Source organism: Myotis myotis, unplaced genomic scaffold, assembly GCF_014108235.1.
Source record: "Myotis myotis isolate mMyoMyo1 unplaced genomic scaffold, mMyoMyo1.p scaffold_m19_p_19, whole genome shotgun sequence".
In the NCBI taxonomy this organism is placed as follows: Eukaryota; Metazoa; Chordata; class Mammalia; order Chiroptera; family Vespertilionidae; genus Myotis; species Myotis myotis.
This window is the reverse complement of record NW_023416323.1, coordinates 30,069,757-30,094,426: the sequence shown is the minus strand read 5'-3', so window position 1 is coordinate 30,094,426 and position 24,670 is coordinate 30,069,757. Positions and strand designations below refer to the sequence as shown.

The window sequence follows — 24,670 nt, the reverse complement described above, 5'->3', positions numbered from 1 at the left end:
AAATAAGAGGTTTGAGTGATCTCCATTTTTTAAAAATATATTTTTATTGATTTCAAAGAGGAAGGGAGAGAGAGAGAGAGAGAAACATCAATGATGAGAGAGAATCACTGATTGATCCGCTGCCCTGCACCCCCCCACTGGGGCCCAGCACCTATAGTTGCTATTATTATCACTCGTATCTACAGAGCTATTACGGTGCAGGAAATACTGGTCTCATTAATTGTATGGCAACCTCACAACATAGGGAGGCATTTGCGATTATTATTCCCATCTGGAAGGTGAAGAAGCTGAGTCCTGCCCGGTGAACTGATTTGCAGACAAGAGCCAGCGGAGACCCGCAGTTACAAAGACAGAACGAGATGAAGGGGGAAGTCCAGGTGTTAGTGAGCCACCCGCTGCAAGGCCGGCTTCCAACTTGGTGGTAACAGCAATCCCGGAGCCCCTGCACCCAGCCCTCGTGCTACCAACCGCGGCCCCGCGGGTCGGGTCACCAGGTCAGCGAGAGGCCGGGGGCGGGGCCGGGGCCGGGCCGTCCTCCCGGGGCCAGCGGAGGAAGCCGAGGCCGCGCCGGCCGCTCATTGGCTGCGGGCGGCAGGTGCAACCTCAGCCAATCAGTGGTGCCGTGGGCGGGGCCTCACTTGCTCACCTGGCGGCTGCGGCGCAGCCCTACTCAGTGGCGCTGGGAGCCTCCGAGCACCTGCGTGTTCCTGGAAGTTCCGCCCGACTCTAGTCCGGCCGACCCGACCCTCCCGGCCCGCCATGGGCCCTCCGTGCCGCAGCCTCTCCGCGCCCCTGCTGCTGCCGCTGCTGCTGCTGCTGCTGCAGGTACGTCGGGCCCCTGGCTTTCCGGGGACGCCTTCCGGGCCCGTCTTCCGCGCCCCGGCCCCAGTCCCTCCGTCTCCTGTCGTCCCTCCCGCTCTCCTGTCGTCCCCGCTCTCTCTCTTCTTCCAAGAAAGTTTGGGTCCAGAGGCCCCGGAGCGGCCTAAGACGGCGGCGCCCGGGACCGGGCGGGGCGGGCGCGGGTGAGAGCGAGCGCGGCTCTGCCCACCGCCCCTGCTCCCCGCGGCGGGCGCGCTCGGTGCAGGCTCGGGGGACTCCGGTTCGGCTGCGGACTGGGGAGGGCGGAGGGGGGCGTGCAGCCGAGAGGGGGCGGGTATGGAAAGGGGGAGCCCCGGTGCGGGTGCAGGGGAGCCAGGGGTAGTGGGGCGGCCCCCGAGGTCATGCAGGAGGAGTCGATAGAAATGCGGGCACCTGCCGGGTGAGAACGGGAGGTAAGTAGGTCTGGGCGGCCCCGGGGTGAGAAAGTGAAAAGTTGCTAGTTAGGGCGCCCAGGGTCCGGGAGCCAGACCAGGAGCGGGGGCGGCCCCGGGGGGAGGGGGGCGGCAGGTGGAGTTGGGGAGCAAAGGTGCCTCCAGGGAGACGGAAGGAGACGGAAGGAAAGGGGTGCCGGGTCGGGAGGAGAGGACCCCGCAGCCCCTCTCCCGGGCGTCCCTGGGGGCTCGGCGGCCTCGGACCCGGGATGAATTCGCCGCGGCCGCCGGTCCCGGGGGCAGCGGCGGGTCCCTCCCACGATCCCGACGCTGCGAGCCGGGGAGGGGTGCGCAATGGGGTTTCGGTGTGGGCCGGGGGGGACCCCCCAAGTCACCCCGGCCCCGTACTTTTCGCCTACCCCAGGTCCCATCGCGGCTCTGCCAGGAGCCGGAGCCCTGTCGCCCCGGCTTCGGCGCCGAGAGCTACACGTTCACGGTGCCCCGGCGGCACTTGGAGAGAGGCCGAGTCCTGGGCAGAGGTGAGCCCCCGGGCCGGCGGGTGGGAGTGGGGAGGGTCCGGGGATTGGCGCCCCACATCCAGGGGCGGGGCTGGGCAAGCCCCTCTTCCGTGGCTCAGAGGACACGCCTTTGGGGTGTACACAGATGTGGGGGTCTAGGCTTCGGTCTCATGGAGCACGGCGGTTGGGGGGGGAGAGTTATGTTACTGGGAGGGGGCACCTGTTGGAGGCCTTCAGGGTGCCGCCCATTGTCCTGACCCCTTTAGAGACGGGCTGTCATTTCCCACCGCAAAGATCTAATACGTGTGGGGAGGGCGGCGGAAGTGGGAGTTCCCGGTTCACAGATGAGCAAAGGGAGGCTCAGAGGGCGGGTCCGCTCGCTCCGGGTCGGCGGCCGGCGGAGTGGGCATTGGGACGCGCCGCGCTCCCAGGCCCGGTTCTGCACCAGCTCAGGTGGCTGGGGAGCCCGCTCAGTTATGAAGCCTTGGCTTTTGCTCACAGAAATGAAAACGTTTGGATACAGGTGGTACCCCCTCCCCAGGAGGAATGTCTTTTTCTTTTTCTTTTCTTTTCTGGGCTTTATTATCGCTGAGATAATCAGAATTCTAGAGTCTGCTTTGTTTCATTCCACGGTGGCCCTGGGGCGAAAACAAGGGAAGGTTGGTTTCTCTTCTGGTTTCACCGATTCCCAGATGCTTTTTTTTTTCTTCCCAAACCGCTTTCTCCTCCCGCCGGATTTTAGTTGATTGGGCGAGTTATCATAACAATAAGAGAAACACTTTTTGAAGCCAGAAATCACCCACAATCCCCTGAGGGAATTCATTGCTTATTCTTCTAATCTTGGGCCACGTGAAACATCTACAGCTATCACCCTGTTGTTTGAAAAAAAAAATTTTTTTTTGAACTTTGGAATTTGTTCCAATAGTGGGTGGCATTCCCTCCCAGTCCTCCCCACCCTCCCCCTTACAGAGAAAGAAACTGAAGCTTGATTGATTAAAATGTGTTTGCTTTCCTGAGGCCTGTGTGTGGCGTGTGGAGCGTTCTATGGGGTCAGGCAGGAAGTGTTTGCCGGATTTTTGCCGTGGGTCCGTCTTACTTGGCCAGTCCCTGCTTGATGTTCTGCCCCACCCTGTGCTAGGCACCTGGGAATGAACTGAGATAGAGGGATATTCCAGCCCTGCCCTCCGCACTGCCTGCTCCAGCAGGTTGCTAAGAATGTCCCAGCACCCACTGAGAGGGCACAGTGGGACATGGGTGTTTTGGTGCCTGGAATGTTTGATGGGTATCAGCGGGCCGGGAGGATTGGCTTCTGGAAGGAGTCAACACTGACCCAGCCTTGAAGAAGGAAGGGCTCAGGGATTAGAAACGGGAGCGCGTGTGCAGGTGTGTATGGGGTGCCCCAACACAGGTGCTGGTCACTGTGTTTTCCTGAATCAAGACATCTGGTAGCGCCAGGGGTGGGTGGGATTCGTTTGTATCCCTCTTGTGTTTGACCAATAATACTATTGTTACATATTCATCATTATTATTAATAACGACACCTATTGGTTGCTGTTCACTGGACGGTGGGGCAAGTGCTTCCCATATTTTACCTCATTTCATCTTCCCAAGAGCCTTAGGAGGGTGGGCGCCATTGTTCTTCCTATTTGGAGACGAGAAAACTGAAGCAGAAAGCGATGTAGTTGGCTGCTCAGGGTTTCCCGCTGGTCCCTCTCCTGCTCTCCCTTCTCTTCTCTGTAATCTCAACAAGGAAAGAGGGTGCTCGGGGAATTAGTGTCCACTGTGAAGTGGACTCCATCCTCCCTGTGTGCCTGGAAGAGCGGAGGTGTTGACAGGGCCGACCCTAGAGGAGGCAGTGGTGATGGAGACAGCTCAGACCAGGTGGGAGGGGTCAGACCAGGTGGGAGGTGGAGGGGCCCGCAGCGGGTGGTCTTGATGGGAGAGGCGGTCTCCACCAGCTGCTTGTGTGGCTGGTTTCAGGTCCCTTTATGGCCGCACACTCGTATCCACTCAACAGATTTCTTGACATTTCACTTTGGGGGGCTTTTTGGTCTATGGCAGGGGTGGGCACACTTTTTGACTCGAGGGCCACAATGGGTTCTTAAACTGGACCGGAGGGCCGGAACAAAAGCATGGATGGAGTGTTTGTGTGAACTAATATAAAGTCAAAGTAAACATCATTACATAAAAGGGTACGGTCTTTTTTTTTTTTTTAGTTTTATTCATTTCAAACGGGCCGGATCCAGCCCGCGGGCCGTAGTTTGCCCACGGCTGGTCTATGGGGTCCCTTCCCATCAATCCAGTGTGGAATTACCCCAGGACAGAAGTGCCCTTGTGAGAAACCACACAGGGGACCACAGGGAACTGGCTTTGTGATTTTAAAAAGTAGGGTGTGGGGGGAGGTTTAGGGAGGTGGCCTCACTCTCTTTGGACCGTGTAGAAAATGTAGGAACGTTGAATTACCACCAGGCTTAAACACTGGCCCCAGGGAGAATTTGCACACAATCGCAAGGTTCCATGGGCATCCCTCACCCCCAGTCTATCCAGACACCAGGTTAGAGCCCTGGGTGGAGTTTCATGGCTCCTGCGTTTTAATTCTTTGAAAGCGGCCCACTCCAGAGCCCAGTGGCTCTGTGGAGAATTTGCTGCATGGGAGTTTGAAAACAAGGAACCTGTCACTTTTTGTCCACCAGTGACCATAGAGCGTCACAAGTAGGATTTGGCTAAACTCGGGGGGCTTTGGGGCATTTTTGTGCCCCATGAGATCCTTGTATTTGTTCTGTTGGTTTCCCTCCATGTTCTAGAATGGAGAATGTTTTAAAAACAACCCCCCCCCCCCAAAAAAAAACAACCTAAAAACACAGACCAACCCAGCTGTAAATGGGTTCTTTAGTTTCTGATTATCTTCCCTTTTCTGAGCACAAGCTGGTTTTCAGGTCTCACTGCGCTTTAAGTCAACTGGAGCTGGTGGGAAGGAAGGCGGCAGGGTTTGAAACCCATGATTTCCTTGCTTTGCTTCCTCTGCCACCTGGCTTTGGGCAAACAAGGCTTGTATTTTGGGTCTGAGCTCTGGCTGCATGATGGATTGACCTTGCTCACAGGCACCCACCTGCATGGATTAAATACACCCATTTCCTCTTCTTTCTAAAGGATGTGCTGAAAGGTGGTGGGAACCTTATGCCGGCCCCTTAATTAAATGGGCTTTAAAAAAAAAAAACAATCAGAGAGAAACCTGCTTTGGGATGATCTTACATCATCAGATCCCCACTCCCCCACCTCTCAGACTCCTAACCATCACTTCCCAGAGGACTCACATCTGTGTCAGAGCTCACGGGAGGAGACTAATGGCTCGTCCTCCTGCCCTGGCCTTTGTGTCTCACTAGGAGCGGAGGCCCGAGGTCCCGGGCCCTGCACGGCCATTTAAGGAAGGCCGGCTGCTGCTCCTGCCCTCCCTCGCTGCCAGCCAGGTGGTTATGGAAATCCCTGTTTGCTCTTGGGGCTTTTTATTGAGCCAGCCTTTTCTTCCGAAATGCTCACCTTGGTGTCTGTTACGCATTCCCTTCCAAGCGGAGCCCCAGATAAGCCAGACGCTGAAGCAATCAGCTCTCTCATCTCCCAGAAGCTGCCAAAACCCAAAAGTCCCCGGGAGGCGCCTGTCACAATCCAGACTTCTGGGTTTCCACGCTGCCCCAGCTTCCATCTCCTCTCCGGGCTCTGGGCTTTCAAGGAGATGAATGAAATTCGTTTGGCTGGGTGGGGTCGCTCTCTAAGTACCTGAAAGATCCGGGTTTGAATTTCAGCTATTAGCTGTGTGACCTTGGGTAAGTCAGTTCACTTCTGCGAGCCTCAGTTTCCCCATGTGTGAAATGGGAGGCAACAATACAGGTTTGCCATGAGAATTAAACGTTCCTATTCATTCAGTCGTTGAGTCAACCCCTGACTATTGAGTGCCAGCACTGGGCTAGGCCCTGGGATTACAGTAATGAATAAAGCAGATGTGGGCTGGACATAAAGGCAAGTGGGACAAATGTAAAGAGATAAGGGAAGAAAAAAAAAAAGATAAGGAGTCATGAAATGGTGGCTCCTATTTCTTAGGGACGGAGTAGGCAGTCAAATACCGTTTTGAATAAATGAATAAACGACTGAATACATATTGACCACTCCCACAGGCCTGGCTGATCCTTTTCCTCTTAAACTCTGTGGCCTCAGGCCAGCCCCAGCCGGTGGTTGTAAATGGGCAGGGAAGCGTTGGGGCTGTGGCTCTTGAAGCTTTGTGATAATGTGTCCCTGGGATACAGTGTACTGAGTGCTTCCCTCTGAAAGCCTCTGAGGGCAGAGAAAGGAGACCTCAGATTCGGAAATGGAAGGGCAGTTAGTCATTTTTAAGTGTTCTTCATCTTTGGTCAATTAGAAACAAATAGGTGGTGGCCTTTCTCTCTCTCTCTAATTTGTTTCCCATTTATATACCTCAGCTTACGCCTGGCAGGGCTTTCGGTCCCTTCTCTTTCTGCACTTTCCCTCTTCCCTTTCCTTCCTCTTAATCTACCTCCAGTCCTCCTCTTCCCCGCTAGGCCCTGCCGGCATCTTCCCAACCTTTAGAGGGTTCTTGAGTCAGACTGCCTTGATTGCAATCCAGATAATGCCCCTTGCCAGCCGGGGGACATTGGACAAGGACTCTCTAAGCCTCTGTTTTCCCATCTGTAAAATGGGCAGAATAGTATCCAAGCCATAGGGTGTGTCAAGTGCTTAATGAATATTAAGTAATAACGCGCCCCCCCCCTCCCCCCCAGTATTTGGTGCTTTCTGTTTGAGGCACCTCCTCCCATGTGTTTCACCTCCAGTTCAAACCTCTCCCTGTGCTCCCTCCTGCCCAGCAAACCGGCCAAACCAGTTTCCTCAGTCTCTCTGCTTCTAGTTTAAAGCAAACACCACTCGGCAAATAGTGACTAGACCAAAGTGCCCTTTGCTAGGAAGGGAAAGTCTGGTCTCGCTTGCCACTGTGCAGTGCGCTTGGGGCGGGCTGAAGCGGGTTTGCCTGTTCACCTGCTCATGAATATTGCTTCGAATCGGCGTGGGAGGAGTGGGGCCAGGAGCACCTGGGGGTGGGGAAGTCAGGATGACCGTAGACGTTTCAGTTTCTGCTTGGTTTGTAAAAGTCTTTCATAATCCACATGCTCAAGGATACCAGTCTGTTTTCCCGTTGCCATAAACACTCTGCCCCAGCCCCCGAGACTCTGGTTCGCCCACGAATCACCTGGAGCACTGCAAAAACACAGATATGCCCTCCTGCTAATTCCCTGAGCTACAGTCCCAATTAGTTCCTCACAGGTAATTGATTTTATTGGTCTTTTGTGTATCCTTTTTTTTTTTTTTCCAGGGTTTCCTTATGGGAGCACAAAAGGAGTCATTTCTTGATGCAAACGTAAATTTAATAATAATCTTTTTATGTAAAGAGGGAGGGGTTCTGGACATGGCACTGGACACCTCCAGCAGCTAGGTCACACAGGTTTGAGTAAATACCTGGTGCCAGGCAGGGTGTGGGCATCGGGTTGCCAGCCTGAGGCCGGGGATCCCAGGGCACCGCTGCCTGGGGAGCGGCAAGGCTGGTCATTCTGCCGGGCTGGGGACGGAGAGCTCTGTGGGTGCGAGTGGAGCAGGTGGGATGGGAGGGGGTGGGGGCGGGGGGACCTGAAGAAGTAGCCAGGGCACAGACTTCTCCCTGCTGACTTAAGGCCCAGCCCCTGCCCGCAGGGACATTCCAGAAAATCTCTGAGCGAAAGTGTCCAGGGGTTGTAACTCCAGTCCCTTTACTCTCAGGATTCCATGGGGTGGGGACACGTTCAGCGGATGCAAGGAGTGGTTTCACCTGCGAGTCTTTGAAGAATGAGAGTGCGTCTACATCAGCCAGACAGAGAAGGGGAAAGAGCTCTCCAGGAAGAGGAAATGGGGTGCGCAGAGGTGCAGCAGGGCATAGTGGAGTCAGGCTGGCTCTGTGCCTTCTGGAACAGGGAGGGTGGCTTATAGGAGGAGAGGGTCCCCGATGAGCTGCCTAGGTCGGCCAGGGTTAGGCCTGGACCTCAGTCTGCAGCTAATAGAGGATGTTCTCTTTCTATTTCTTTAGTAGGCAAATCACGCATTTGATTAAAAAATGGAAAAGTCTTGCCCTGGCCAGTGTGGCTCAGTTGGTTGGGCCCCGTGCACCTCAAGGTTGTGGCTCGATCCCCAGTTGAAGGCTGGGAGCATGCAGGAGGTGGCCAATCAATGTTTCACTCTCTTTTTCTCTCTCTGAAAATCAATAAAATATCTTTTTTTGAAGGGAAAAAGTCTCCACCTCATTCTACTCTACCCGGTTCTTCCCCACAGCACAGATAATCAATTAGTTCGTAGATAACTGATTTTATTGGTCTCTTGTGTATATTTTTCAGGGTTTCCTTATGGGAATACAAAAAAAAAGTCATTTATTTATGTAAACATAAATTTAATAACAATCTTTTTACTCAAAGAGTAGCATAGGGATAACACTGTTCCATACCTTCTTTTTGCCCAACAGTATAGTTGTGTGTTCTCTCTCTCTATATCGATCTTCCACATTCTTTGACTTGATATAGTTGCACAGCATGGATGTGCCATAGTCTTATTTAACCTGCCCCCGATAGACACTGGGTTGTGTCTTATCTTTCGGAAGACAGCACTCCAGGGAATAACGTAGCATATATGTCCTTTTGCACACATCCTGGTGGATGCAGAAGGTAAATTGCCACAGATGGGCCTGCGGGGTCAGGGCACGTGCCTTTGTAATTTTTTTTTTTTTTAATATATTTTATTGATTTTTTACAGAGAGGAAGGGAGAGAAATAGAGAGTCAGAAACATCGATGAGAGAGAAACATCGATCAGCCGCCTCCTGCACATCCCCCACTGGGGATGTGCCCGCAACCCAGGTACATGCCCTTGACCGGAATCGAACCTGGGACCTTTCAGTCCGCAGGCCGACGCTCTATCCACTGAGCCAAACCGGTTTTGGCAATGTAATTTTGACAGATAGTGCTCTTCGCAAGGACTGTATCAGTTCGCTGCCCTGCCAGCGTCTAGAGACAACCTGTGTCCCACTGTCCCTGTGGGGCTTTTAAGCAAAGGTACTGGGAGCCTGTCTCCCTGAAGTCAAAATAGTTTTGGTTTGAGGAAAGACTTTAAGGTTCCAGCAGCTAAATGGCTCTAAGCAAGATTTAATTCTAGCAGCTTCTACTTTGCACTCATACTGGGAACAGACAAGAACGAGGAACCAGTTGGGAAGGAGAAAGTTTTTGGTTAGGAGAGTGGTGAGTGAGTGAGGACACAGAAGTAGGTATTGTTATCAAAGAAGTGTTTGGGAATTTCAGGTCTGGAGCTTGGAAGAATGCTAGTCACCGGTTTAAATATGGGTTTGGGTAAGAAATTGGTGTTTTTCCTTAATCAAACTGGAGCATAAAATGATAGAAGGGCTATACTGACAGCATGTATTTGGGGGTGGCCAACAAGTAAAAATAGAACTATTTCTACCCAGTATGAGGCGTGGGTCCTGCAAAGGGCCTCGTAGACTTGATGGTTTAGCTAAGCCTCACCTTGGCGTAAGTCAGGAACTGTCATTATCCCCTGCTCTAGAAGAGGAAACAGGCTCAGAGAGGTTGGACGACTTGCCTGAGGTCACCCAGCTGGGTAATGGCAGCGTTGAGGCTACAGTCCTGGCTTTTTTTTTTTAAAGATTTTATTGATTGATATTTGAGAGAGAGAGAGAGAGAGAGAGAGAGAGAGAGAGAGAGAGAAGAGAACGAACGAACATGGATGTGAGAGCTTAATATCAATCAGCTGCTTCCTGCATGCCCCTACTGGAGATGGAGCCCAGGCATGTGCCCTGACCAGGAATTGAACCAGCAGCCTTTCAGTGCATAGGATGACATTCAACCACCTGAGCCACCCTGGCCAGGGCAACAGCCCGGGACTTTTATCTTTCATAACCTGTGCTCTCATCTGTACCCCTCTGTGCCTTGTGCCAACCAGCATCTCCAGTGGAACCTAATTCACCTTTCTAAGGCAGCAGTTTTCAACTAGTGTGCCACAAGAATTTTTAAGACAGGCAATACCTGACTAGTCAGGGGCCCTGACCTTTTCCTTTGGATTGCCAAATAAAAAAAATGACAGCTTGGCTGGTGTGGCTCAGCCAATTACTGGTCAGGGCACGGGCACACGCCTGCGTTTCTGGGCTCGATCTCCAGTGTGGGGTGTGCAGGAGGCAGCCTATCAATGATTCTCATTATTGATGTTTCTCTCTTCCTCTCTGAAATCAATAAAAAATATATATATTTTTTAAAAAGAAACGTTAAAAAAGAAACAAGTTAACACAATAGCTGTCCAGTATGAATGTATCAAAATTATATCTTTTTTTTCATATTGCCAAAAAATGTTTTTTGTGAGCTGAAGATATTAGCAATTCGTTTATGTGTGCCAGGAGATGGGAAGGTTGAAAATCACTGTTCTAAGGGAAAAGGATTCCCTCCTTGTACCTTTGCATCTCACCAATTTTAATTGTGATGCTGGAATTCAGTCTCTTTTGTCTTTGAAGGACCTCTTTTGTCTTTCGATTTTGGGCAATTTTCATGCTCTTTCCCTTTTTTTAAAAAAAGATAATTCTTTTTTAAATTTATTGATTTGAGAGAGAGGGAAAGAAACATCCTGTTGATGCATTCATTGGTTACTTCTTGTTATGTGCCCTGACCTGGGACCAAGTCTGCAACCTGGGCCTATCTGGACGATGCTCTAAACCAGTCGAGCTGTCGGGTCAGGGCAGAGCCTCTTTCCCTTTTGACTTCCATCTCCAAGTAAATGCTCGGCGAACAGCACTTACTTTCCCTTCTGTCTGTCTTTTCACTTTCTGAGTCCCTGAGGATGCAATTATTGTGGCATTTAGTTTGGAGGGTGGGAAGAAAACTGTCCTAAACAAGCTCATGTCCCACCTAGGGCTCACTCAGGGTGCAGGAGCCGGGCAGCGATCGGGGTGTGGCTCTCTCCCCGGAAAGAGGGAGGACTCCCCACATGCAGTGAGCTCTGCTCTGATGTTACTTCTAGGACCGAATGGGGCCTGTCTGGAAGGGTTGAACCTGTTCCCCAGGAGCAAAATCATAAAAGGTAGCCAGCACAGGACCCCGTGGGATAATTGGCCGAGGCCGAGATAATAATTACTGGGCTTTGTAATTAGGAGAGCTTGTAACAAGCCGAAAGCCTTTCAGTTATGTGATACCGGGGCGAGTTGAAGTCTAAGAACCTCTGTTTCTGTGGTTTGGCATTGAAATGCGCTGATATGCCTTGTCTGTTCCCAGAAGAACTTTCCCGAAAGAAGTCTGAGAGGGTCCTCACTTAGCTTATTGCAGCGGCCTCCTTTCCGGTGTCTCTGCTTCCCCTTCACTTCCCCCGACACAGTCTTTTCTCTACCCAGCAGAGTCAGAACATATCAGTCTCACTCCAGCTCTGCCCGTAGTTCCCATTTTACACAGACTAAAAGTCAAAGTCCTTGCTGTGTCTTACAAGGTTTCCACGATCTGCCCCCTAATCACCTCTCTATCTCTTCCCCTCGGTACTTCCTGACTGAGCCTAGAGCACACAGACACACTTCCACCACAGGGTCTTTGCCCGGCTGTTATTGCTGTTTACAGAATTTCCCCCTGCTCTCCGCTTGGCTCACTCCTAACGTCCTTAAGTCTTTGCTCAAATGTCAACCTCTCAGTAAGGCCTTGCTTGAACCCCCTATTTGAGATAGTAACCTCTTCCTCCAAAACTCTTCTTCGTTTTCTTTTCTTTTGCAGCACTTTTCACCATCTAACATCCTATGTACTAGTAGTTCACTTACTTCTGTCCATTGTCTCCTCGCACCAGGACATTAGCTCTAGGAGGCCCGGGATTTTTTGTCTTACTTAGTTCACAGGCTGTATTGTATCTATCATAGCGCCTGGCACATAATAGGTACTCAGTAGTATTAATGAATGAATGAATCAGGTTTCAGAGAGTGTGTGTGTGTGTGTATCTTTTGCTTTTAGAAGCTATTCCACTATGCTTTTTTAAAAATATTGAGATAGCCCTGGCTGGTTTGGCTCAGTGGATAGAGTGTCAGGCTGCGGACTGAAGGGTCCCGGGTTCGATTCTGGTCAAGGGCACATGCCCGGGTTGCGGGCTCGATCCCCAGTTGGGAGTGTGCAGGAGGCGGCTGATCAATGATTCTCTCTCATCATTGATGTTTCTATTTCTCTCTCCCTTGCCCTTTCTCTGTGAAATCAATAAAAATATATTTTTAAAAAATTGAGATATCATTGACAAATAACAGTTTCAGGTGTAATTGTGCCTTTTGTTTTAAAGAAAAGAGGGGACCTTTTCAGTAGGAACCACAGCAAGAAACAAAGAGGAGGGGCTGTTCTCAGGGCATGTGTCTCTGCTTGGCACTCCCGAGTTTCTCTGAGCCCTGCACACCCCTGATGTAACCTTACCTAATTGTCTTGTCACAAAACAGCTTGCAGTCTGGAGTCTAAAGGTCAGGTGAACATTTCTGCCTGGGTGTAAGGAAGCACCAGATCAAAATCTAAACAGCGATCTGAGCCCGCCAGGGCCATCTGTCTGGTTTCCTATTGTCTGAGTAACACCTTCCTTGAGCAAGGCTCCCAGATACACCCAACACCTCCTCCTGGGTATCTGCAGTGTCCTGCAGGCCCATTAATTGTTCAAGACCCGGTGTCCATTCTCCTCGTTCTTGGCAATGAAAAGGAGCTTGGAAGGAACTTGGTGAGAGGTGCGAAAAACGCAAAGACAGTAATCTGAGGCTAACTCAATCAGCTCATGGCCACGATGAAAACCTCACAGCTCTGAAATCCATCTGATCACTCAGTATTCATTGAGAGATATTATAGGACAGTATTTTATTAAACTTGATGTAAGCAACATCACCCTGCTTTCAGGAAGGTAACTGCCTAATGGGCAGAGTTGCCAGATTTAACAGATTAAAAATACAGGACAGCCTGACCGGCATGGCTCAGTGGTTGAGCGTCGACCTATGAACCAGAGGGTCACAGTTCAGTTCCCGGTCAAGGCACATGCCCGGGTTACCAGCTCCATCCCCCGTGTGGAGCGTGCAGGAGGCAGCCAATCAATGATTAGCTCTCATCATTGATGTTTCTATTTCTCTCTCTCCCTTCCTCTCTAAAATAAAATATATATATATATATTTAAAAATACAGGACAACCAGTTACATTTGAATTTTGGGTAAATAAGGACTAATTTCTTTATCAATATCGGTAGGCCCCATGCAATATTTGAGAGATACTTACTAAAAAAACCAAAAATTGTTGTTTCATACTCAATTCTTTTTTTTAAAATATATTTTATTGATTTTCTTACAGAGAGGAAGGGAGAGGGATAGAGAGTTAGAAACATCGATGAGAGAGAAACATCGATCAGCTGCCTCCTGCACACCCCCTACTGGGGATGTACCTGCAACCAAGGTACAGGCCCTTGACCGGAATCAAACCTGGGACCCTGCAGTCCGCAGGCCGACGCTCTATCCACTGAGCCAAACCGGTCAGGGCCCTACTCGATTCTTATCACAGCAACGGTGCATTGACTAGTCCTTCCCACTTACTATGTTTCCAATAAGACATGAAACATCACAACAGCCAGTGAGAAGTCACATTTGTTGACCCTGAGAGGCTGAGTAAGGTACGGGTGGGTCATGGGGACAGGAAGTGGCAAAGACTGGCTGCTGGTTCTGGTGGCTGCTGGACTCCAAACCTGTGCCCTTTACAGCCAGTGTGTGAGCCCCAGGTGAAGGGGGTGGATGATTCCTGCTCCGAAGGCCTTGGCGGGAGAGAAGGCCTTCTGGAGACAGAGGCAGTCATTTGGGCATTCACTGAACAATTTATGTTGAGTGCCTGCCGGCACTGGCTCTGTGCTGGGCATCGGGGATATATGGGATGAAAGAGACGAAATCCCGCCCTTGTGGACTTCCCTTCTAGTCGGAGGAGACAGAGGAGGCAGACAGATGGCGATCTATGGAGGGAAAAACAGCATATATAGCAGGAAGGGTGTGTGGTGGGGAGAGATATGCGGGAGTCATCGCTAAGAAGAATGACCTGTGAAAAGACCTGATAAGTGAGGTGCTTAATAGACGTTGGAATTGGACGATGTTTTGAAGGAGTTGGACTATGCACATTCTTTCACTCCATATTGGTGCCATTTAAAAAGACTATTCTCACCGTAGCCGGTTTGGCTCAGTGGATAGAGCATCGGCCTGCGGACTGAGTGGTCCCAGGTTCGATTCCGGTCAAGGGCATGTACCTTGGTTGCGGGCACATCCCCAGTGGGGAGTGTGCAGGAGGCAGCTGATCGATGTTTCTCTCTCATCGATGTTTCTAGCTCTCTATCTCTCTCCCTTCCTCTCTGTAAAAAATCAATAAAATATATATAAAAAATAAATAAAAAGACTGTTCTCTGAGCAGGCATTTTTCTAGAGGAATAATCCTGAGACCTAATTGTCACCGCGTCTCCTTTAAAGGGCATGCGTTCAAACCAGGATCTATACTCATTCCGAGCTACTCACTCATTGGCATGTTGCCCAAGAGGAATATGGTTCTAGTCTAGTTTTCTTAACTTCTTCATGGCGGGGGGATGAGATTGTCCTATAAATTGGCATCATGACTTCTTGGGCATGATTTTTTTTGGGGGGGGGGGTGGTGTGAGGTGGGAGGAGGTATATGTATATTGGTGTCATAGGACCCACTAGTTAGAATAAAGTCTGGATTCAGTAAGAAGATTTTCAAAGACTGCAAACTTCCTCCCCCACAAATTCTTCATCACCATTGTGTGGGCGTGTTTGAAAAGGGAACGAGATGACCAACTGGTGTTTGTGGGAAACGCCGTGGCTTTCCTATTGAGAACGTCACCCACTGAGTCAGCGGAGGGACATTTATTGGCAGGTGGAGCGAGGCTCTGAATCACCGACATTGAGAGCCTCTCTGGTAAGGTTATCGGTATCAGAGGTTGAATCAGCTGTGACATCACCCTCTCACCGTCCCAGGTACTCTCGGTGCCATTCTTACTCATAAATCCCGGGAGATCCTGGCCCTCGATCCCTTCATTCTTAGCAAGAAGCCTGGGGTTTCTGTAGCAGTGACTGTGTCCAGCAGTTGCTTGGGGAAGTTCCTGTGTCCGGTTTTCATTACCACCCCAAACCCCGGGCCTGCAATCATGACTAAACTTTCTGGAGAAATTAGACTTTGTGGGTGTACCGTCTTCACCCTTTGCCTTCCTAAGTCTGCGTTTATAAAGAAAGGCTCTCCTATGCCTCGCACGTGGGTGTTTCGGAGCTTTGTCATCTGAGCCTTTGATTTGGAAACGTCCCATGTGAATTGTGCTGAGTTTTCTTTGGACTTTGGAGTGAGTGACGATTCCCCTCTCGATTTTTCCCTCTCGATAATCCTCTCACTTGAACCGCGGACACGCGTCAGACTTGGGGAGGCGGTTCACCCTAGGAAACTGGACTTCACTTACCAGGTGTGAGGCTTTCCTCCTGGTTTCAGCGGAGATTGGAGGTCAAGGTTGTGACTTTAATCTTCAGCACTTATTTCTCTTTTAACCTGTGACACAGAGGAACACGCTTTCCCCGGGCCTCCCTCTGAGAGTGAAGATGAATGGGGAGGGCTGCAGTGAGAGGCCTGATGGGATGGCTTCAAATCCCGTCTAGCGCTTGTTTGCCACGTGACGGTGGGCGAGTTACTTAACCTTCCCGTGCCTCAGTCGCCTCACCTGTGACACCATCGCTCCTGCCTCACAGGGCTGGGATGAGGACTCAGTGAGTGCACATGCATAAAGTGCGTTCAGTGCCTGGCACAGAGCAAACTCTCTGACGTATTGCGTTTTCACTATGAGCCTTTAGAACTGTATCAAGGAGGTGAAAAAACACGCTAACGGCCAAAACCGGTTTGGCTCAGTGGATAGAGCGTCGGCCTGCGGACTGAAGGGTCCCAGGTTCGATTCCGGTCAAGGGCATGTACCTTGGTTGCGGGCACATCCCCAGTAGGAGATGTGCAGGAGGCGGCTGATCGATGTTTCTCTCTCATCGATGTTTCTGGCTCTCTGTCTCTCTCCCTTCCTCTCTGTAAAAAATCAATAAAATATATTAAAAAAAACAAAAAACAAAAAAAAAAAACACGCTAACGGCCAGAGGAGCCAGAGAGAATAAGGATGAGGAAGGGGTACACCCCCTGGTCTGTTCGCTCCTTGCCTTCCCCAAATCTAAGACATTCCTCTTGTCTTGACCCAACACCCACTGTGCAAATTGTTTGCCGCCAATTAGGTAGACCATCAAGAAGCAACTCTTGCTAATTTATAGTCACGCCTATTTGGTTCAATCATCCTATGAACTTGATTCTAGTATTATCTCCATTTTACAGAGGAGGAAACTGACACTCAGAGAGAGTTAGTGACTTATCTGAGGCCACAAAGCTAGGAAATGGCAGGCAGAGGTTAGAACCCTGGTCCACTGACCCCAAAGCTTATGCCACCACCTGTGTACTGTACCTACCTGGCTAATGCTTCTTTGTGAACTCTCAGGTCCCTTGTCATAACCATTAGAAAAATCATATATAAATATATATATTCCCAGTTATTCCCAGTGTTTCTTGAATTAGATATGCTTACCCCCACTCCCGTAACTTAACTCAAAAAGTAGCATATTATACACACTATTCTTGTTTACTTGAAATAGCTTGGAGAGTGCCCTCATTTTTAACGGATATATAGTATTCCATTGTAGCCCTGCATTGACGGATACTGGTTGTTTCTGGGCTTTTGCTATTAAAGCAATGTCAAGAGCATTTTAGAGGCCGTGTGCAGGAGAGCGTGCAATATGGAGGTCTCTGGCCTCTGGATTTTTACCGATTGCAGGGCACAGATTCCTTGCTGGACCCGTCTGGGCATTGGAGAGGGACCAGTGGTCGGCAAACTCATTAGTCAACAGAGCCAAATATCAACAGTACAACGATGGAAATTTCTTTTGAGAGCCAACTTTTTTAAACTTAAACTATATAGGTAGGTACATTGTTATTAACTTAATTAGGGTACTCCTAAGGCTTAGGAAGAGCCACACTCAAGGGGCCAAAGAGCCGCAAGTGGCTCTGGCAAGTGGCTCTCAAGCCTCGATTAGGGTTTTCTGATGGTAAATAGGATTAGCATTGGTATGGAGCCAGGGGCAACTTCTCACACCAAAGCTGATGAGTTAATTCTTGCAGGGGTCCCTGCCCCGCCTCCCACTGTGCCCATCAGTAGTTCTACAAGGCTGTGCTTGCCCCAGGATCCTTAGGCCGCCTGGTGGGGAGCTTTGTGGATGATTGACTCCCCTAGCCTTTGCTGCTGGCCTTTTGAGAAAGCTGAGAACTAGTTAATCTGCTTTCAACTACTTGCAAAGGCCACATCCTCCATGTGGCCCACGGAGAACAGAATAAAAGGAAAGGCGGCAGAATTGCAGCAGGAGGGGCTGATTCTCAACCTTCTGGCCCTTTAAATACAGTTCTTCATGTTGTGACCCATCCATAAAATTATTTTCGTTGCTACTTCATAACTGTAATCTTGCTACTGATATGAATCGTAATGTAAATATCTGATATGCAGGATGGTCTTAGGCGACCCCTGGGAAAGGGTCGTTCGACCCCCAAAGGGGTCGCGACCCACAAGTTGAGAACCGCTGGGCTAGGGGCAGACTTCTGAGATCGGTTGGAAGCCCTGGACCCGCCTGTTGCAAACACTGGCAGCTCCTTTAACAACTGTGCCACCCGGATCCCCCATGGTCGCACCAGGTCATTTGCTTGTCCCCCCTCAATCCCTTGCCACGGGAGCCCTGTTCCGGACAGAATTCCAGGGTCTCTGTAACCTTCAAGGACCGTCCCTCTAGGAAGATTGGGAATTGTTCAGCATTAATCTCACAGAGAAAGGGTCTGTTTTAGAAAATCCATTTATTGGGAGCAAAGTTAGAAGGAGCCTTAACCGAGTCATGTAGTTTCTCAGTTTACACATGAATTTGGCTGTTTCGGTGCTGTCAGGGGGCTGGACCAGAGTCGCACAGCTGATAGGTGTCAGAATTAGAATAATAACAACATGGTTGTTAAGCAAGAATCATAATGTTCATTGCACTGTCCGTTGATTGAGTCCTCAGCGATTCATGTAGGATTTCGTTTTAAAATCGCTGCACCAACACTTGGGGTCGGTACTGTGACAGTTCCATTTTCAAACAATAAAACAAAGGGTCACCCGGCTCGTGGCCTGGGACCGACGGAAAAGGGAGTCTCCCAGCCTGGCCCGCGTTTACCCCTCCCCGTGCTCAGCAGCTCCGTTTCCGGGAACACCTGCCTTCTAGGTTCTTCACTTCTGGCCCAGGGAGGAACCCCAAGGTCCACCCCAAGTCCTATACTGGTTCTGGCCTTTGGGTACATGAAGCTTTAAGATCCCTTTGGCTCCTTTGAAAGCCCAGAATAAAAGGGGTGTTACTGACCCCCACATTGGGCTCCATTTTCAATCTGAACGGTGAAGTGTATCCAGAGATGAGTTTTACAAGCCATTTCAGAGTTTCATTGACTCCTTTAATTGTTGTTGTTATTTTCTTTTCTAAGCGACTACTTAAAGTTTCTTCCTGATCACTTTGGGGGTGGGGGTGAGGGGTGGGGTGGAGGGTAAACCAGTTAACTCTGAATGCCACCGCTTTTGATTGACCTCCCTAGCAAGCTTGATGGGAGGGAAACTATTGTGTGTGTGAGTTTTTTTGTTTTTTTTTTAAATATATTTTATTGATTTTTTACAGAGAGGAAGGGAGAGAGATAGTTAGAAACATCGATGAGAGAGAAACATGGATCAGCCGCCTCCTGCACATCTCCTACTGGGGATGTGCCCGCAACCCAGGTACATGCCCTTGACCGGAATCGAACCTGGGACCTTTCAGTCCGCAGGCTGACGCTCTATCCACTGAGCCAAACTGGTTTCGGCTATTGTGTGTGTTTTTAAAAATTCATAATAGCAGTGATGGATTGGGATTATGTTGAAAAAGGAGGGAGGAATTTGGCTGGTGTGGCTCAGTTCGTTGAGCATTGTCCCATGCACTGAGGCTACCGATTCGATTCCAGGTCAGGGTACATGCTGGGTTTCAGGCTCAATCCCCAGTAGTGGGTGTGGAGGAGGCAGCCGGTCGAGGTTTTTCTCTCTCTCTCTTCCTCTCTCTCAAATTAATAAAAACATATTTTAAAAAAAGAAGAGGGTGCATTAGAGATACACACTGCCATGTTTACAGATGGAAAGCTACGTGTCTGGGTGGGTAAGGAGCCGGCGGTATAAATGCTGTGAGACCGCCATGAGTTCAGGGTTGTGGGAGCTGCATATGTGGGGTCCATTATACTACTTTCTCTACTTTTGATTATGTTTGGAACTCTTCATTATAAAGTTTAAACAAGTTTTGCAAGGAAAACCTGAATAATGATCTCTAATAGAGAATTCGAACACCTTCCCCTTCTTGGTGGCTGATGTTAGCAATTTGGTGTGTATCCTCCCGGACCCCTTTCTAAGCATTCACAGAACATGCGTGCCCATATCTGTGGGGTTTTTTTAAAAAAAATTGGGGTGTTGCAGAAATGGAAATATGAATTGTTCTACAAAGTGGAACCATCTCCCTTATAATACGGAAAATTTTACACATCAATCCTGGAACCCTGTCCCCCTCCATTCTCTGTGACCTGAGGAAGGTGTTTTTAATATCATAGAAGGCAAATGAGTTCCCCTTAGTCCGGTGTTTGAGTGCCTACTGTGTGCTCGCACGAGGCTTCTCCTGTTCCGAGGGCCTTGGCGATCTGTCCCAGAGCTAACGCTGAGACGCGGAGCTGTCAGACAATGGGCGCATTCAGATCCAGGTGGGGTTAGGCCTGTGTGGGCTGGAGCAGCTGCCGCAGAGGTGTTGGACGGGGTGGGGGTGGGGGGGGGCGGTGGGAAGGGAGGGACCTCCCATGCAGATTCTGGGGGTTAGGAATATGACAGGGAATGTTTGGATGGTGACTAGCAGCTCAGGTGAAACTGAGCTTTCTGCCCTGGAGCCACACCAGGAGGGTGAGGGGCTGTGAGGAAACTCTCCCTTAGCCCTTCCCCTGGCCCCTGAGGCTGACAGGGTCAGAGCAGGACGGTAATGTGGCTGCCTGGCTGGGTGGGGCCCTGCTGGCAGAGACCCTGCCAAGCTGGGAGAACAGGAGCGGCAGGTTCTCCCTCTGCCTGCCCTGGGGCCCGGGACCCAGTCGGTCCCAGGCTGGAGCAGCCTGGAGTGGGCCACAGAGAACGGGAGGTGAGCAGCACCGTCCGTGCCCCTCAGAGGCCAGCGTGGTCTGGCCTGGGTCATCAGACGCGGGGCCGCCCCCCTGGGCCACCTCCGCCCCAAGTGCTTATCCAGACTCTCCTCCTCCATCCCCAGCCTTGCTCCCAGGTGCCCTCTCAGCCACTGGCGGCAGCACCCATCTGTCCAGCCATTTGTCCATCATTCACGCTCTTGCTCATTCATTCAGTCAGTCATGACTGAGAACTGTTCTGAGCCCAGCACTGTTGTGGGACAGGGGATACCGCAGAGAACAGACGTATGATGAATCTCCTCCCGGGTGGAGTTTGCATTCTAGTGTGTTGGTGGGAACAGGCAACGAACATAATAAATATGTAAGACATTTAGGGTACTGCGTGGCAACAAACGTTTAGGAAAAATAAATCTGAGTGAGGAATTACTGAGAAGCCCTGGGGTGGTCGAGAGGGCCTCCCTGAAGGGGGCCATTGAAGCAAGGATCCGAGGGAAGTGAAGGATCGGGTGAAGGGGGATCTAGATGAGGGAACAGCAAGGACAGCGGCCCTGGGGCAGAGCGGAAGAGCAAGGAGGCCAGGGTGCATGGACTTGAGTGGCCAAGGGGCGGGGGATGATAGAGGGGCTGAGGGGGGCGGCCCGTGCAGAGGGCCTTGTAAGGACTTTGTCTTTAACTCCTGGCTCCTCTCTTCCATTCAGTCCAGACCCACCCACTACTTGCAGCCAGTTCGTTGTCTCCTCCCTGCCTCCATTCTAGGCAGTGGATACTCAATAGGCAGTTGTCTGGGTGGGGCTCTTCCTAGGGCAGGATCCGGCTAGCTTGGACCCTGAGCACAGAGGCCTAGGGCCTCTCTCAAGCTTCTGATTCACTTGGTTCAAGGTGAGGCCCATGGAGTCACATTTCTAATGATGATGCTATTTCATCCCCAGAGCAGCCAGGCTCTCTGTCTACTCCACTAGCACACTTTCCTGTGTTCCCTGCATAGCTAGTTCATCTCTCCTGGCCAGCTCCATTGGTGCTTCCTCCAGGAAGCCTTCCTTGATTTTCCACCCCTAGCCTGGGTCGGGACATCTCTCTTCTCCCCCCACCTCCACCCACCCATGGCTATTTGCTTCCCAGAGATAAATCAGTTGTAAAAAGCAGCTTAATTTAAAGCATTCGATTCCTCTGCTTCTTAACGTTGAAGGGAAATTGTGGTGATAGCTACTACTTTTTTTGTGTTTAGCATCAGCGAGGCCCTGAGCCCCACACTGCAACTCACTCTTCAGCCTACTGCAGAAACTCCACACGGGGGTGGGGGTCCTCACTTCCGAGGGCATTCAGACAGGCCCTCGGAAGTGAGGACCCCCACCCCCGTGTGGAGTTTCTGTTCTAGAAGGGGGAGGGACAACAAACAGAATAAGTAGAATGAGAGAAGGTGGTTGCCAGAGGAAAAAGTCAGAGTAAAACGGTGGCATGGGGGCTGCACCTGTAATCCCGCGATTGCCATAATCCTTTGTCTCCCAGGCCCAACCCCATGGACAGATGACGGACTGATTTTTAGAAAGGGGAACCGCTGGCATTTCCGGAGAAGTGGGTGGGCAAACGCTGAGGGCAGAGGGAAGAGGAAGAGGGTTGTGGGACCCAGAAGTGAGGGAGGGAAGTCAGTATTCACAGGTGTGGAGGGGGGTAATCACTGGCCGCTCACCCCACTCCTTGGAATGTGCACCCGGAAAGCTCCGCCATTTGAAATGCTGATCAGTTAATTAGCAACTGTTATGGGCCTTCAGCTCTTTTAAGGTTTTAACCCTGTAATTCTGGGAAATAGTTCTCAATCTTTAAGATGCTTCAAAACCACCTGTATCACTAATAAAAAAATGCAGACTCCTGGGCCCCCCTTCAAGTCCCGAGACATAAATCTGGGTGGGGTTTGGGAACCTGCATTTCAAACAAGCACCCTGGGCTCCAATGGGAGGTCTTGGGATTGCCCTTTCCAGAAAAGCTGGGCCACAGCATCCCATCCCAAACCGGGCTCGAGTGTGTGTTACCCTTGAGGGGTCTCCCCTCCAGAGCTTCAGAGTCATGAGGCCTGTGGGGGAGGAGGTTGTTTTAAACACACTCGCCTGGTGATTCTTGATTGGACTTGGGGGTGGAGGGGGTAAATCTATGAACGCACCCAAAGTTATGGACAAGGTGAACGTGTGTGCATGCACTTGTACAAGGCTTTTTTTGGGTTCAGAGGATCTACAACTTTCATCAGACTTTGAGGCATCCACACCCCCCGGTCCCCGCAAAAGCTTGGCTCTGTGCAAAACGCTTGGTTCCTGCCAGTCTGGGAAATAACCTCAGGGTCTGTCAGTTGGGAAGGGAAGGGAAGTTGAGGGCTGCAAACTCCTTAAGATACATGACAAAATGCTGGAACTCCAGTGAAGGAAGAGTTCCAGTGTGTTTGGAGAGGAGAGCCTGGATGGCCAAAGGGGCTTATTCTTCCAGCCTCCCCTCCCCTCCCCTCCCTCCCTCCCTCCCTCCCTCCCATTCATTCATCTATCCATCATTCATTCTTTCATTCAGATAGTCTTTAGGCACCTGCTGCATTCAAGACCCTCAGCCATCCAGGCTGCTAGAGCAGGGAGGGCCACCCAGAGAATTCAAACTAGTGGGTGATTTGGCAAGCTAAGTGACTTGGTCTTGGTCCGAGATGCCATTTATGAGTCTGGAAACACAGTTCCCTAATTTATGAGTTGCCCAGCCCAACATGAAGATGTGTGGCCAAGCCCTACTGTTGTTCTGGAGAAGCCAGCATGAAACTCAAGCTGAGCCTGGAGATAAGGCAGCTGCCGTTGCAGTTTTAGGTTGGGCCAGGTAGGAATTTGAGGGACTTCCCTTGCTGTGAACGGGGAGTAAAGTTGCTTTTCTGTGTGTGTTTTTTGGGGGGGAGGAGGGGAGGGAGGAAAGATTTGGTTTATGATTAATCCACCTAGAAGTTGATAACAGACCCAGTGAGTGTGTAAGGCATTTCAGAAATTTGAAATTTGATTCTGATGCACTCCTGAAATTTTAGGGAAGGAAATTAATCATAAATCTGAGGAGTTTGCCAGTTAATAATAGGTATGCCCTAAGACAGGTGATTTATCTCTCTCTTTTTTTTTTTAAAGAATAGTTTATTAGCCCTAGCCGGCTTGACTCAGTGGATAGAGCGTCGGCCTGCGGAATGAGGGGTCCCAGGTTCGATTCAGACCAGGGCACATGCCTGGGTTTGCAGGCTCAATCCCCGGTGGGGGGGTGTGCAGGAGGCAGCTGATCAATGATTCTCTCTCATCATTGATGTTTCTATCTCTCCTTCTCCCTTTCTCTCTGAAATCAATAAAGAAATATATATATATATATATATCTTTTAAATATTTCTGCGTATCGTGACTTTCAGATATTTAACACTTTTACAGAATCATTTTTCTCTGATAGGAAAGTTTCCTGTTGCAATTGGATCTGTTTTCTACCTACATCTATCTTGTGCTTTGTTCTCAGCGAATCCTCCTCAATATAAGTCTCAAATAATTAATGGCCATTATCAAGAACCCCCTTCAGTTATTGATATGCACACTTGGTTTTACATACGTGAGCTTATTTAGTTTTCACACCAACCTTATTATAGTTATTTCCATTTTATGGATGAGGAGACTGAGGCTTAGGGAGGGCTCCTTAGTAGCAGGGCGAGCATTTAGAGTTTCATCTAATTGCTGGGATACACAGCATCCTTCCTTGAGATCACCGAGTCAGGTTGTCCAAGCACTTAGGGTCCAGTACTGGATTTCTTTCAAGGGCATCCTGTCTTCCTGTTAACTTTTTTCCTCTGTAAAACCAGATTAGTAGTATCTACCTCATAAGATTACTGGGGAAATTAGATGAGATAAACAATACAGAATGTCAGGCATGCACTGGGCACTCAGATCATAGCAGTAATTACTCTTCCCGATAACTGTAAAAATACTAGCCATTATTGTTAACACTGTATCAGTGATATAGCTCTTACTGCATCATGGGCATTGCCCTGAGCATTTGCATCTATATATATAAAAGCCAAGCGACCAGAACAACGGAACAACCGGAATGCATACTGTGGTGGCCACCTGGCCTGATTGGGCTCCCCCAACCTCCCTTGGCCCCTCCCCCAACCTCCCTCGGCCCCTCCCCTGGCTGGCCTTGCCCCCAATTGATCCCCCACTTTGAACGGGGGCGGGGCCGACCAGCCAACCACCTGTGGCCCCTCCCCCTGGCCAACCTGGCCCTGATCAGCCCCCATTGGGGCAGGTGGCCGTACCCCACCTGTGCCCAAATTCATGCACCGGGCCTCTAGTAGTAACATAAAATTCCACCAATCACTCTGTGGGAGTAGTAGGTTCTAGACCCCATTTTCAGATGAGGAAATGGAGGCCCAGAGAGGTTCATAGAGTTTATCGTCCACCATGACATGAGGATCTGCCACTTAGATCTTAGGGGCATTTTATCTTTTTCATGATAGAATCTGATGAACTAGATCAGTG

The 24,670-nt window shown here is 50.2% G+C and overlaps 1 protein-coding gene across 8 annotated transcripts in view; it reads left to right on the top strand.

Annotated features, from left to right (window-relative positions):
• The first annotated feature begins 665 nt into the window (after positions 1 to 665).
• CDH1 (cadherin 1) overlaps positions 666 to 24,670 on the top strand; it is a 91,351-nt gene continuing 67,346 nt past the window's right edge. For 7 of the 8 annotated variants that reach the window (XR_004973652.1, XM_036346378.1, XM_036346382.1 and 4 more), the window contains exons 1-2: positions 666 to 825; positions 1,675 to 1,789. Coding sequence is in view for 7 of the 8 variants with exons in the window: in XM_036346378.1 (XP_036202271.1) it covers positions 760 to 825; positions 1,675 to 1,789 (181 nt within the window). In the remaining variant the exon portion in view is untranslated. The remainder of the gene's footprint in view (positions 826 to 1,674; positions 1,790 to 24,670) is intronic. The other variant, XM_036346381.1, reaches the window with a different exon arrangement.